The sequence below is a fragment of the Crocuta crocuta genome, unplaced genomic scaffold (genome assembly GCF_008692635.1).
Source record: "Crocuta crocuta isolate KB4526 unplaced genomic scaffold, BGI_CrCroc_1.0 scaffold180, whole genome shotgun sequence".
NCBI lineage: Eukaryota > Metazoa > Chordata > Mammalia > Carnivora > Hyaenidae > Crocuta > Crocuta crocuta.
The window spans coordinates 838,600-853,799 of NW_027527549.1; the positions used below are offsets into that span (position 1 = coordinate 838,600).

General features: G+C 38.4%; 1 protein-coding gene across 1 annotated transcript in view; it reads right to left on the reverse strand.

Moving 5' to 3' along the window:
* The window catches only part of RSBN1 (round spermatid basic protein 1), a 42,396-nt gene that overhangs the window by 9,386 nt on the left and 17,810 nt on the right, over positions 1 to 15,200 (reverse strand). The window contains 2 exon segments of the mRNA XM_077766842.1: positions 245 to 387; positions 678 to 815. Coding sequence (XP_077622968.1) covers positions 245 to 387; positions 678 to 815 — 281 coding nt within the window.

The window sequence follows — 15,200 nt, forward strand, 5'->3', positions numbered from 1 at the left end:
TTTTGTAGGCAGTTAGGACTCAGGCTTTAAGAAAACAGGCAAAAATTAAAGCTGGTTTTTTAGTAGGATGCCTCACTCTAATGACTATATAAGGAGAAGGCTGGCCTAGGAAACTGACCACTAAAGATTTACTTCAGAGAGCTCTCACAGTGGTTTCCACACTGTGCTCAGGTCTCAATCATTTTTATTAGCAACCAAACTCTTAAAAAGTGCATTTGCTTATTTGGGAAAAACAAATGTTTACCGTCGTCTTTTGAAGGGCGACTTTGGCATGTCTGCTGTCGGGACCATCTGCTCTCCTGGCCTCACCCACATGATAGGCCCATCATCACTCTGGGACCTACACTGGAGTCGGAGGCTGGACAGTGTACCCCAGGGCAGAGTCATCTAGAAGTCAGATAAATGAGTCACGTTAAATGACTACTTACAAGCTAACCCCACCACCACCCAAAAGAAAGCTCAGAAGTTGATTCTGTATGTGTGTACGAAGAAAGAAATGCTGTATTAGATAGTAATTTATATGAAAAAAAGAATCATTGAAGTTAATTATTCTGAACTAATTTTTTAAACATGTCTATTCAAAACACTCGATAGAATGTAATTAACGTAACATTTTTTAAATAGAAAGTATCCACTTAAGTAATGATCAGAACTCTAATATCGGAATTAATACTCACTTTGAGAAATGGTGATTCTTCTAACATATCCAGGAACTCTGGGAAATAGTCACCAACTTCTTCATCTACTGCTCCAACAAGACTTATCTGCCGCATGGGGCCTGCCCGGTAGGTGCCGCAGCAGTATGTCCTGTTGACCTGAGATAAAGTAGAGGGAAAAGAAAGGAATGAAATACACTGTAATATCATTCAAGAATTAGAAAAGAGTACTGTTTCCAATGTTGCTATTTCTTTTACCTACTATGAACTCAATGGTCAGTACCTTGGATAAAGACCATAGTCACGGACAGGTGCCCTAACACACTGACAAACACAGTCATCTGATGAAGTGCCACAAACAGAAATTTCAAAGAGCAAGTTAGTCTATGATCCCAACATCTCAAAGAAACAGTGAAGACATTAAGATGTACTTAAACGTCTCTGAGAATGATGATTTTTATACTTTGAAAACTCTAAACTGATCTTTATTTAGGAAAAAAACTGACAAACAGTAAAATTGGCAGGCCAGAGAAAAAAGAGACCACAGTCAGATAAATCTTCCGTATCCATTCTGTACTCCCTAGTGAACACCTTCACATGAGGCAAGGTACCAGGTTGTTATCAAACCCAATCTCCCTCCAGTTACTTGCACAGAAGATCCACTACCCTAGGCAAACTGGTCTGTTTGTCTACCCAACTTACGCCAAACTTACTTTGACCTGCGATGATTTTTCTGTTAAACATGCCCTGTCTGGAATGTCTTCTTTTCTGTCAACCCAAATCTTATCTTTCAAAGTTCAGTTCTTTCCTTCTGGAAGTCTTCCTTCATGATCTTTTCCTTTTCTGAAGCACATAGACATTTTCTTTATATCAACTCTCTAGTGAACTTAGGGCATATTTTGTGCCAATTTGTAGCCCAGTGAATCCAAGCGTTCAAATGGAATCTACTAGTACACCTGAAACTAAGATTACACTGTATGTTAACTAATTGGAATAAAAAAATTTTTAATGGGATCTACCAGTTGATTCGATACAATGTGATATTATTTTTCTCTGTCACTTTTTAGATTTTCTTATATTCCCACATCCAATTTTTTTCTTTTTCTAAGTTTACTTATTTTTGAGAGAGAGAGAGAGAGAGAGAGAGAATGCGTGCAAGCGTGCACAAGTAGGGGAAAGGCAGAAAGAGAGGGAGACACAGAATCCGAAGCAGGCTCCAGGCTCTGACCTGTCAGCACAGAGCCCAAAATGGGACTCAAACCCACAGAACTGTAAGATCATGACCTGAGCTGAAACCAAGTCAGACCCTTAACTGACTGAGCCACCCAGGTGCCCTTTCCCACCTCCAATTTAAAATGAATTGTTTCTCAGGGCGATTCTCAGTTTCTCAGTGGTATTCTCTCTCTCTGCCCCTTCCCTGCACTCTCTCTCTCAAACAAACTTAAAACTGAATGAATGAATGAATGAATGAATGAATGAATGAATGAATGAAATGTTTCTCAAGGGTGAAGACAAGCCATGCATACAGATAACTAAACTAAAAATGCTACATTCTAACCAGAATTTCCATCTTGGATCAGTAATCAAGCATTCTTTATCTTAGTTATAGTGCAGATTAGATTGAAAAGCCTAACACATAGTTGTACCTTTATAAGGCAGGTCTCTACTGAACATTAGAAAAATTTTAAGAATCAACTGGGATTATTTTAAATATCATTTTGCCTCAATACAGGGCATAAATGACCATCTAGTATTTCTTACACCGTTCTTTACTATTAGTTCTTTAGCAGCATTTTCAGAACTCACTATCTTTTTCTGTGACAATTTAATAGCACCCCTATACATATGCAATGCAAACAGAAAAAAAGGTCTTAGATCCTATTCTCAAATATCAGGGATTTATTAATTCCTTACAAATCTTTCCCCGAATCACTTTACATGATCATTAAGCAGCAACTACTCAGGACAAAATTACTTTGCACATGTATTTGTACAAGTTACCTTCCAATCATTCATACGACCATCATGCTATGCAAAGTCAGGGCAGGCAGACGGGAAGAGGACGATCATGGGATGCAGAGATAACGAAGGAGAAGTAGGGAAGCTTTTCTAAGCCTTACTCTAACCTTTCCTAGCCAAGTACCCTAAAGCAACTAAAGCAGATTTACTAACCTTCAGTACCAGTTCTAGGAATCGCATGCTTTCAGGAGTTGTGAGAAGTATCATCTTCCCACAACACCCCCACCAACTATTCCCAATGATCAGAAATTCCTTTACCAAGAAAGGCTTTCAAATATACACAATAGCGGCATTTTGTGTGAGAATGACCCTAGAGACACCTCACAATTTAAAGTTTACAGACCTGGGGACTAATCCTGAGAAAGCACACTGCCGTGTGCCAGTTTTGCCAGCTTTGAGATGATGCAACTCTTAATGCATTAATTATTGAAGGAATTCACATTAAACACAAAGTAAGACTGAATATTTTTATATCAGTGTTTGAAGTTTACCTAATTTAAACCCAATTAAATCAATGGCAATGAACTTGAAGACAACGTAAAATGCAAACACCAAGGGTAATTAATATGTGACATGAATAAATATAAAGCATCCTTTCCTATTTGGAAAGAGAAAGGAAGTAAACCTAAAAAGAGGGGATTGAATTATTTTTTATATAAAAAATGTAGTATTATAAACTTATAATTTATCCTGTGGCTAGAAAGGATGTAAAAATCAGCCATTAAACTGGGGCAAAAAAAAAAAAAGTAAAAAAAAATTTTTTTTCCTTAATTAAAAAATAATAGTAGTAAAGCTGATAAAGTGTATCATTTGTGTAAAAATGCTCATAAATGCTAACATGTATAAAGCATTATAATTAATACACAAGTCAGAAGATGGACAGCACTTATGACTAGAAATTCGACTTGTACCAAATGTGTGACACCAATGCCAAACAATTAATTCTACTCTTCTTTTTAGAAAAAGAACTTCCTGGGCATACAGCCAATGAGCGAGGCTCCTCGGCAACCAAGTGTGGCCTGGAACTAAGTTCTGGCCAATGAGATCTTAGTCTAAATTCCATATGCAATTTCCAGAGCATGCCTTTGTTAAGTAAGCAGCTTGACCTCTACTTCCTCTTTCTGTGGTGAGAGTCAGGTTCAACTATGCAGACACTACCACCAACAGGACTGCCAAAACTTAAAAGGAAAGGAGAATCCTGGATGACATAATGTAACAGAACAGGGCTGACTAACCTCCGGATTTGCTACTCTAGAGAAACTTTTATTTTGTTCTAGCCACTGTATGCGACATCTCTTTGTTATGGTGGTTTAGCCTACGTCTCAGATCTTGCATAGCAGCACACACCATTTTATTGCACTTCACTTTACTGCACTTCACAGATAGTATGCTTCACAGATAACTCCATTTTTTACAAATTGAAGGTCTGAGTCAACCCAGCCAAGAGTAAGCTTATCAGCACCATTTTCTAACATTTGCTCATTCTGTAAGCAAATTTTTGGTGACTGTCAAAGTATTTCAAACTTTTTCATTATTATTTTATTTGTTATGATGATCTGTGATCAGTGCTCTTTTTCATTATTACTGTAATTGTTTTGAGGCACCACAAACCACACCACATTGAGATAGTGAACTTAATCTATAAATATTGTGTGCTCAGCTTTACTGATCAGCTATCCCCCCCATCTCTCTCTCTCCTCCTCAGGCTTGGCCTATTCCCCAGGACACAACAAAACTGAAACTAGTTCATTTAATGACTCTACAATGGCCTTGAAGTGTTTAAGCGAAAGGAAGAGCCACAGGTGTCTCATTTTAAATCAAGAGCAAGAGACTATTATTATTATTATTTTAAAGTTTATTTTTGAAAGAGAGAGAGAGAGCGAGAGAGAGCACATCAGCAGGGAAGGGGCAGAGAGAGAGCAGGAGACAGAATTCGAAGCAGGCTCCATGCTGTCAGCACAGAGCCCGACATGGGGTTTGAACCCACGAACTGCGAGATCATGACCTGAGCCAAAGTCAGATGCTCAACTGGCTGAGCCACCCAGGCACCCCAAGAGCGAGAAGTGAATCAGCTTTGTAATACAGGTAAAAAGCCAAGACAGGCCAAAAGTTGTGAATAAAGGAACATTTTTGGAAGGAAATTAAAAGTGCTACTACAGTTCAACACACGAATGATAAGAAAGAGATTTACAGCTAACACAGAGCAAGTTCTAGTGGTTTGGATAGAAGATCAAACCAGACAACATTCCTTTAAGCCACAGCCTAACTCAGAGCAGAGGCCAACTCTTATCAATTCTAGGAAGGCTGAGAGAGGTAAGGAAGGAGTTTGGTTCATGAGATTTAAGGAAAGAGGCCATCTCCATAACAGAAAAGCACACAGTGAAGCAGCAAGGGCCTACGTAGATGTAGCAAGTTCTCCAAAAGATTCAGCAAAGACAATTAATGAACGTGGCTACGTTAAGTAACAGATTTTCAACACAGGCAAAATAGCCTTATATTGAAAGAAGATGCCATCTAGGATTTTCACAGCTAGAGAAGTCAGTGCCTGGCTTCTAAGCTTCAAGGGACAGGCTGACTCTTGTACGCGAGGGTAATGTAGCCGGTGACTCTAAGTTGAAACCAACACTCACCTACCATATTCCAAAACTCGTAGGGCCTGTAAGAACTACACTAATCTATTCTTCCTGTGCTCTCTAAATGGAACACAAAGCCTGGATGACAGCACATCTGCTTACAGCATGGTTTACTGAATATTTTAAGCTCACTGTTGAGACCTACTGCTCAGAAAAAAAAGATACCTTTCAAAATACTACTGCACACTGACAATGTGCCTGGCTTCTCAAGGGCTCTCTGATGGAGATGGTCAATGAAATTAATACTGTTTTCATGCCTGCTAACACAGCAACTATTCTGCAGTCCATGGCTCAAGGAGTCATTTTAATTTTCAAGTCTTATTATTTAAAAAAACAAAAACAAAAACATTTTGTAAAAGGTTACCGCCACAGATAGTGATTCATTCCTCTGATGGAGCTGGGCAAAGTAAATGGAAAATCTGGAAAGGATTCACCATTCCTAGTTGCCATTAAGAACATTCATAGGGTGTCTGGGTGGCTCAGTCAGTTAACCATCTACCTCCTGAACTCTTGAGTTAGGCTCAGGTCATGATCTCACGATTCATGACATCAAGCCCACATCAGGCTCTACACTAACAGCGCAGAAGGGATTCTCTCTTTCTCCCTCTCACTATGCCCCTCCCCTTGCTCATGTGCACATGCACTCTCTCTCAAAATTAGAAAAACATAAAAAAAGGAAAAAAAAGAACATTTGTGATTCATAGGAAAAGGTGAAAATACAACATTAACAGAGGCATTTGGAGTGTTGAATCCAGCCCTCATGGAAGACTTTGAGGGGTTGCAGACTCCAGGGGAGGCAGTAGCTGTGGATGTGGTGGAAACAGCAAGTGAACTAGAATGAGAAGTGGAGCCTGAAGATGGGACTGAACAGCTACGATCTCACGATCAAACTTGAACGGTTGAGGAGCTGCTTGTGACAGATGTGCAGACAGTGGTTTGAGATGGAATCTGCCCCTGGTGAAGATGCTGTGCAGACTGTTGAAATGACAACACAGGATTTAGAACATTCCAGAAACTTCATTGATAAAGCAGCAGCAGGGTTTGAGAGGACTGACTCCAATTTTGAAAGAAGTTCTACTGTGGGCAAAGTGCTGTCAAACAGCTTCACATGCTACAGAGAATTGTTTGTGAAAGAAAGAGTCGATCAATGGGGCAAAGTTCACAGCTGTCTTCAGAAATTGCCAGAGCCACCCAGCCTTCAGTGGCCATCACCCTCTTCAGTCAGCAGCATCCACATCAAACCCACTGCCAGCAAAAAAAATTGCAACTTGCCGAAAGCACAGATGATGGCAGTTAGTATTTTTTGGCAATAGGGTATTTTTAAATTAAAGTATGTGCATTGTTTCTTTAGACATATTGCTACTGCATACTTACTAGCCTACAGTGCAATGCAAACATAATTCTTATGTACACAGGGAAATGAAAACATTCATTTCACTTGCTTTATTATGGTGCTCTGGAACCAAACCCACAACATATGCCCTCACTTTGTATAGTCAGGGAGACACAGCTCTGTACTAAACAGATGACATCCAGAGTATAAGCTCCTGCTCTGAGCTTTTAAAAGTCTGTAACTAGGACACCTGGGTGGCTCACTGGATTAAGTGACGGACTTCGCCTCAGGTCATGATCTTGCAGTTTGTGGGTTCAAGTGCTGTGCCAGACTCTGTGCTGGAAGAGCAGAGCCTGAAGCCTGCTTCAGATTCTGTGTGCACGCGCGTGTGTGTGTGTGCGCTCGTGCGCGTGTGCGTGTGTATCTGCCCCTCCCCCATTTGTGCACGCATGCACCCGTTCTCTCTCAAACATTAAAAAACAAAGAAAGTGAGAAGATTGAAGTCGAAGAGTGGGCTTACATGAATGAAAAACAGAAATTACAGGAAGTTGACATCACTCACTGAACAAAAGTTTACTGTTTATGGTATGTCAGACACTGTGCTGAACAGAGCTATCCCAAACCAGACCCACTCCTGGCCTGTGGAAGCTTACAGTCTAGTAGGGACAGGCAAACACTAATCTAAACAAATATTTAATTATAAACTGTGACAAGTCCTCAGAATGGTACGAATAAAAACACTGTGAAAGAGAACAAAGAATGCTGATCTAGAGAATAAAGTGTTCTTTGAAGTCACATTGAGCTAAAATGTGTAAAACAAGTTTAAAGGAAACAAAATCCCTTAAGAATCACCTTTTCCAATGAAGAAAACTAACGATGCTAAACACAGAAAGCAAAAGAAAAAAATAAAGAGGAGACTGGACAAATGAGCTGTAACTGGATTATGCAGAACCTTGAAGACTACACTAAAGATTTTGGGAAACCACTAAAGGATCTAAAGCAGTAAAAGGAAAGTTACCGATGTGTCTCTTTAGGACAGAGAGGGCTTGGTGTTTTCGTTTGTTTCATTTTCTCAGAGAGTTACTGAAAGAAACCAGTTAGGCTTCTGTACCATTCCACATAAGAAACAGTAAACTAAACTAGTAACAGTGGAGCTGATTAGAAAAAGGTGAAGAAAAAAGATCTGAAAAAATACTGAGGACATAAAATTGTCAGAACCTGGAGACAGACTGGATACAATACAGCAGAGAGATGAGTGGCAAAGAGGTCTCCCAGGCTTTGCCCTTAGCAACCTGATAGAGAAACCACTCCTTGGGTGGGGAGATGAGGTCTTCAGTTTTGAACATGAGGAGCTTCAAGTGTGTGGTGGGCTGAATAATGACTCCCAATGATACCCAGGTCATAATCCCCGGGACTTGTGAACATTACCTTACACAACAAAAGAACTTTGCAGTTGTAAATAAATTAAGAATCCTGAAATGGGGAGAGTAGCCTCTTCTATTCAGGTGAGCCCTAAACATAAGCACAGGCATTCTCATTTCCTATGAGGAAGCACAGGGAGATTTGACTACAGAGAAGAGAAGGCGAAGTGATGATGGAACCAGAGTGGAATGATGCGCTCTGAAGACGAAGGAAGAGGCCATGAACCAGGTAATACAGAAGACTACTAGAGGCTAAAGTAGGCAAAACCAAACAAATACAACCCAGGTTCTCCTTCAGAGCCTTCAGAACTGTAAAGAACTATAAATCTGTATTGTTTTAAGGCATTGGTTTATGGTAATTTGTTACAGAAGCAATCGGAATTAAAAGCAAACTAACACTAACCACTAACACACTCAAGTGGGTATGTCAAGAGGGTAGCTGGGTCTGAAATCAAGTGATTCAGACTGAGGATATAAATCCTAGTCACTGGCTACAGAAAATATAGAGAGTTCAAAAAGTAGGGGTTTGGGGAAGATACAATAAAAAAAAAGGTGACAAAAAAGAACATAAAGTAGTTGTCAAATAAAGAAGAAAACCAAGACAGCACAATATAATGAAAGTCAAAATAAAAACATATTTGAAGAAGTCTGGTCAAACTGTTGCTGAGACTTCAATGGATGAAGATGGAAAATGGAGGGGCGCCTGGGTTAAGCATCTGACTTCAGCTCAGGTCATGATCTCACAGTTCATGAGTTTGAGCCCCGAGTCCGGCTCTGTGCTGATAGTTCAGAGCCTGGATCCTGCTTTGGATTCTGTCTCCCTCTCACTCTGTTCCTCCCCTGCTTGCTCTGTCTCCCTCTCTCTAAAAAATAAATAAAACATTAAAAAAAATTTTTAAATACCTACTGTTAAGTGACCTTAACACGAGAGGTTTTTCAGATAAATCATGAGGGCAGAAACAAAACCAGTGGCCTGAGAGACTAAAAAATGACGACAGCAAGCGTGAACAACTCTTTCAAATAAAAGAGGAAATAAAAGAGGTTGGTAGAGAGGAGAAAATAAGATCAAGAGAGAATTTTTTAAATGGAAAGACCGAGCAAACCTTGATAGGGGAATATACACTTTCATTCCCCCCAGCACTATAAGGAAGTATGCGTTGCCCTACAACCTCACTAATTAGAATGTTATCGAGCTTTTGGATTTTTATTAATTTGGTAAGAACTGCCATCTTATTCATGTTAATTTCACTCTTGAGACTAAAGGCCCTTTGTATTTCTTTTTCTGTGAACTACCCATTGACAATGCTTGCTTATTTTTAAATTGGGGTGCTAGTATTTATTTCTCTTACCTATTTCTAGAACTCTTAATCTTCTGTCAGTGATATGAACTGTATATAATTTTTCATAACCTGTCTTTTGACTGTGTTTATAGTGATTTCTGTTTTGCTTTAGTCACAGTTAGAAAGACCTTTTGAACTCCAAGGTTATGAAAGAATTCTTCCATGTTTTCTTCTATTACATTTAGGTCTCCATTTTCTACATTTAAATCTTTGATCCCATTTGGAATTTATCTTGGTACCAGTGATATGGATACAAAGATGAATTCCAGATAAATACCTGGATGTCCCAACATGATCATCTTTCTGCCATCAATGATTTAAAATATTATCATTTTTATGTATCAGATGCCTGTATGTATTTGGGCCTACTTCTAGACTTACTTTTCCTTTTCCTGAATAATGTTCATAAACTAATAACTTATTTAATTATTAAATCTTTATTTCTTTATTTTTTAGAGTGGGCACACACGTGCACAGGAGAGGGACAGAAAGAGAATCCCAAGCAGGCTCTGCACTGGAAGTTTGTGGCTCGAACTCACAAACTGCGGGATCATGACCTGAGCCAAAATCAAGAGTCAAATGGTTAACCAACTGAGCCACCCAGGTACCCCATAATCATTAAATCTATACAATGTATTGGTATCTGACAGAGCACTCCTCCACTACTGCTTTTCTTTTTCATCATCTTGATGTTGGCTCTTCTTAATCCAAGAACATAACGTATCTTTCCATTTAAGTCTTCTTTTAAGTGATGGTTTGATGTTAATAGGAAGAACCTGATAAAAAGTGAAAAGGTGAAGAGGACTGCTATTCAAACGTGGCAGACAAAAGACTTAGGTCTACACCTTATCAAAACCCAGTCAAATGAGAGTAAAACAGAAAGGCTATAAATCCCAGAAGCTCAGAGAACCTTAGTAAAATATGACAGATACAAGCTAGCAAACCATTTTTTATAAGAGGAAAAGTGTACAGGAGAATTAGGAGACCTCTGAATACTGAGTACCTACATAGAAGACAACCAAAAAGGCAGTTTGTGCTACAGAATCATGGAAAGGCTAAGTAGAAGGTAGGAAACAAAGCTTGGACCTAATGGTTTAAAATTTGTAAAAGAATTAGTTAGACCCCTCCACCTATGTTTCCCACTCCTCACCCTCCCATATTCCTTTATCCTATTTTGTGGAAAAAACAAACCAAAGAGACTATGAAACAAAGATATGAGGGCCATTATACTGACACCAGACAATTAAGTTAAATTCCATATATTAAAGAATGAACTCACCTACCTACTTTCATAGTTCAGCTCCAAGAATTCTAGCAGATAGATAAAAACTAATCTACTCTCCGGACAAAAAAAAAATGTGGTGGATTCTTAGCTGTACAAATTAAAAGCCCCACAGAAAAGATCTCCAAATGTTGGTATTTGTTGCTTTTCTTATAACCATATGGCCAGATTCCTGACCCAGTCATCAAATGGCAACCCCCACCTATGTGTCCACAGTTTCTAGCCAGTTTTCTACTGACTCATGTTTAAACATCAACAGATCACCAGACATTTGAAGAAAAAAATCTAACATAAACACAAGATTAAAACAAACAAAAAAAACCTTGAAGAAACAAACTAAAAGAAAATTTGAAAACAAGGATGATTAATACCATCGAAGAGATGAAAGATGATCCTGGATCCATAAAACAAAAAATTATTCAAATTAAAAAAAAGAACAAGGTCTTAAATTCTAAACAGCACAGCTGAAATAAATAAATCAACTGGAGGAAAAGAAGATAGATAAATCTCCCCAGAAAGTAAACAAAAAAGATGAAGAAAAATAAAAGGAGGGATAGGAAAAATTTGGAGATTCAATCAGGAGACCTAACATCCAACTAACAAAAGTTTCAGGAAAAAAGAACAGCAAAGACTGAGGTAAGGAAATTGCCAAAAATATGACAAGAAAACTTACCCAAGCAAAAGGATATATATTTCCATACTGAAAAGGCCTTAACTACTCATCAAAGTGAATACAGAAAGGCTCACATACAATGAAATCTGAGAAAATCATGTGGGTTGGAAGTGGTCTTCAATTATATTGGTAACATTTTATTTCTTGGGTGGGAAGAATGGTAATACAGGTTTTTACTATTCTTCATGCCTCTATTTATGTCTGAGATATTTCACAATAAATTAAAAAATAAAACCCAATTTTAAAAAACCCATCTCGTGGCACATTATCCTCAGTATTCTGAAATTCTGCAGCAAAGAGGTTTTAAGGTAAGATTCCTAAGAGAAAAAACAAGACACCTAAAAACATCAGGAATCATTACAATACTAGATTTCTCAATAGCAGCAACAGAAGCTTAAGTAAAGATACTGGAGTTATACTTTTATAAATCTCAAGAAAATGATCTCCAACGTAGAATTCCACACCTATCTGAACTACCAAAAAATGTAATGGTAGAATAAAGACTTCAGACATGTGAGATCTTATTGGAGTCACTAAATTCAATCAACTGAATAGTCATGGAATCCCAGGACAGGAGAAAAAGGCAAACAAATTTCAGGGCAGATATATATAGGATAAATACCTCTACATATATTCTTATTGTAACATGATAATATTACAAAACTGTAAACAACCTAAATGTACAAAACAGGAGAATAAATACCAATATAATCACACAACAAAATGCAAATACAGTGGTTAAAATGAATTACAGTTAGATGTATCAACATAATTCTCTTAAAGCAATACTGAACCAAAACAATCCAAAACACTCCTTATAAAATCACACAAAATAGTTATATGTAGTTTATATGTCCATACATGCATAGCAAAGTATTAGAAGATACACAGAAATAATAAACCACAAATTCAGAAGGATTTGTTTCTAGGGAGAAAGAAAAAGCTTAGTATTTTATTATAAATGAAGGAAACAAAGAATTCACCTAATTTGCACATTATATGGGAATGGAGGGGGGAAAATTAAAGGGGTGTGTGTGGGTAAAGATCCTAAGCAAATGAGCAGTTTCTATTTGGGATGATGAAAAAGTTCTAGAAATGAATAATGGTGATGATTGTATACCATTGTGAAAGCACCTAATGCCAATGAATTACATACTTAAAAACAGTTAAATAGTAATTTGTTATGTATATTTTGTGACAATCCTAAGCAAAGTGAGGAACAGAACCTAGAAGACAGGTGAAAGATTAGCTTTTGAGGAGGAGGTGGCTTCTATTTTACCAGGAGGGAATGTGGATGTATAGAGATAAAAAGTATGAATGGTCTCCATGAACTAGTAAGCAAGGTGACCAAAGAAAAGAAGCAAGCTTTCCAGACAACAGTGAGGGCCCACTGGCAGCCTTATGAGTCCTTAAGAAGAGACAAGCTTGTAAATAATTATCGACCCCAAATTAATTTTCTAACACATCTGCACTATGTAGTGGTTAGACAAGATTATCTCTAACAGTCCTTGATATATGATTTCTCCAAAATCTAAAAGAATGATATCTAGAGGTCAAATGAAGGAAAACAGAGTAATGGTAGATTGTATAGAGTTTAAAAGTTTCTTCAACACCCGAAAAACAAATAATCCAGTGGAAAAAAAAAAGGGCAGAAGACATAAATAAACACTTTTCCAGAGAAGAAATCCAGATGGCCATCAGACACATGAAACTCTGTTCAGTGTCCCTCCTCATCAGGGAAATACAAATCAAAACCACACTGAGATACCACCTCACACCAGTCAGAGTGGCTAAAATGAACAAATCAGGAAACTATAGATGCTGGTGAGGATGTGGAGAAAGGGGACTCTCTTGCACTGTTGGTGGGAATGTAAACTGGTACAGCTGCTCTGGAAAACAGTGTGGAGGTTCCTCAAAAAAATTAAAAATAGAACTCCCCTACAACCCAGCAATAGCACTGCTAGGAATTTACCTGCGGGATACGGAAGTACTGATGCATGGGGGCACATGTACCCCAGCGTTCACAGCAGCACTGTAAACAATAGCCAAAACATGGAAAGAGCCTAAATGTCCATCCGCTGATCAATAAAGAAGATGTGGTTTATATATGCAATGGAATACTACATGGCAATGAGAAAGAATGAAATCTGGCCATTTGCAGCAACAAGAATGGAACTGGAGGGTGTTATGCTAAGTGAAATAAGTCAGTCAGAGAAGGACAGATACCGTATGTTTTCATTCATATGTGGATCTTGAGAAACTTAACAGAAGACCATGGGAGAAGGGAAGGGAGGAAAAATAGTTACACAGAGGGAGGCAAACCATAAGAGACTCTCAAATACAGAGAACAAAGTGAGGACTGAAGGAAGAGGGGAAAGTGGGTGACGGGCACTGAGGAGGACACTTGTTGGGATGAGCACTGGGTGCTGTATGTATGTATGTAAGCCAATTTGACAATAAATTATTTAAAAAAAAAAAAAGAGTTTCTTAAACTTGCCTATTCACAGGAATTGAATTACTTGAAATATTTATCTCAGGCCTCACTCCAGACCTAATGAATCAGAATTTCCAGGAGAGGAACCTGAGATTCTAAATATGTATTAGGAACTAGCAACCCGAGATTCTTCTTAGGATCTAGCATGTTTGAAAACCTCTGGCCTGGAAATGGCACTCGGAAGCAAAGAACAAGTTGGGTACAGGAGTAGTAGGAGGATTGGAGGGAGGTAGATAGAGACCAAAGAACAGAAAAAAACAAAACTACCATGGAAGCAAGAGACGTAGTGCCAGAGAAAGCACAACCTTTAGTAAAAATCAGAAGGCAAAGTCGGGAGGTGAGAAGGACTGTGTAATCAAGGCAGAAAATGCCTATAAAAAAATTTAGCTTCTCGTGCATTAAAAATAATTTATATAATATCTATAAAAGTTTAAGCAATTATAATTGAATATACATGTTGTTCTGTCAATAGATGACACAGCCCTTTAGATTAGAAACTTAACTTCACAAAGTCATCCTCTATCAGTTGCTGAGAGTGACATAAACTCCACTGTGCTCCATATACATACACTTCTTAATAAAGACAGTCCTAAGTCAGTTAAAAACTTGGAAGACAGCAGCTTTATTCATAACTGCCAAAACTTGAAAGCAACCAAGATGTCCTTCAATAGGTGAATGGATAAACAAACTGTAGTACATCCAGACAGGAGAATATTATTCAAAAAAAAAAAAAGCTATCAATCCATGAAAAAGACATGGAGGAGCCTTGAATGCATATTATTAAGTGAAAAAAAGCCAATCTGAAAAGGCTACACACCAGGATTCCAATTATGTAACATTCTGGAAAAGGCAAAACTATGGAGACAGTAAAACGATCAGCGCTTGCCAGGGCTTGGGAGAGGAAGAAGAGGCAGAGCACAGGATTTTTAGAATGCAAAAATACTCTGTATGCTAACATAATGATGGACACACATCCAAACCCACAGAATGTACAACACCAAGAGTGAACTGTAAGGTAACTATGGACTTTGAGTGATTATGATGAATCAATGTAGGTTCATCACCTGCTACTTAATATACCACGGGGGTGGGCAGGTGGATGTGACAATGGAGAAGGCTGTGCTTATACCGGGGCAGAGAGTATATGGGACATCTCTGTACCTTGCCCTCCATTTTGCTGTAAGCCTAAAACTGATCTAAAAAAGAAATTCTTTAGGGGCGCCTAGGCGGCTCAGTCAGTTAAGCATCTGACTTCAGCTCAGGTCATGATCTTATGGTTTGTAGGTTCAAGCCCCACACTGGGCTCTGTGCTGACAGCTCTGAGCCTAGAGCCTGCTCTGGACTCTGTG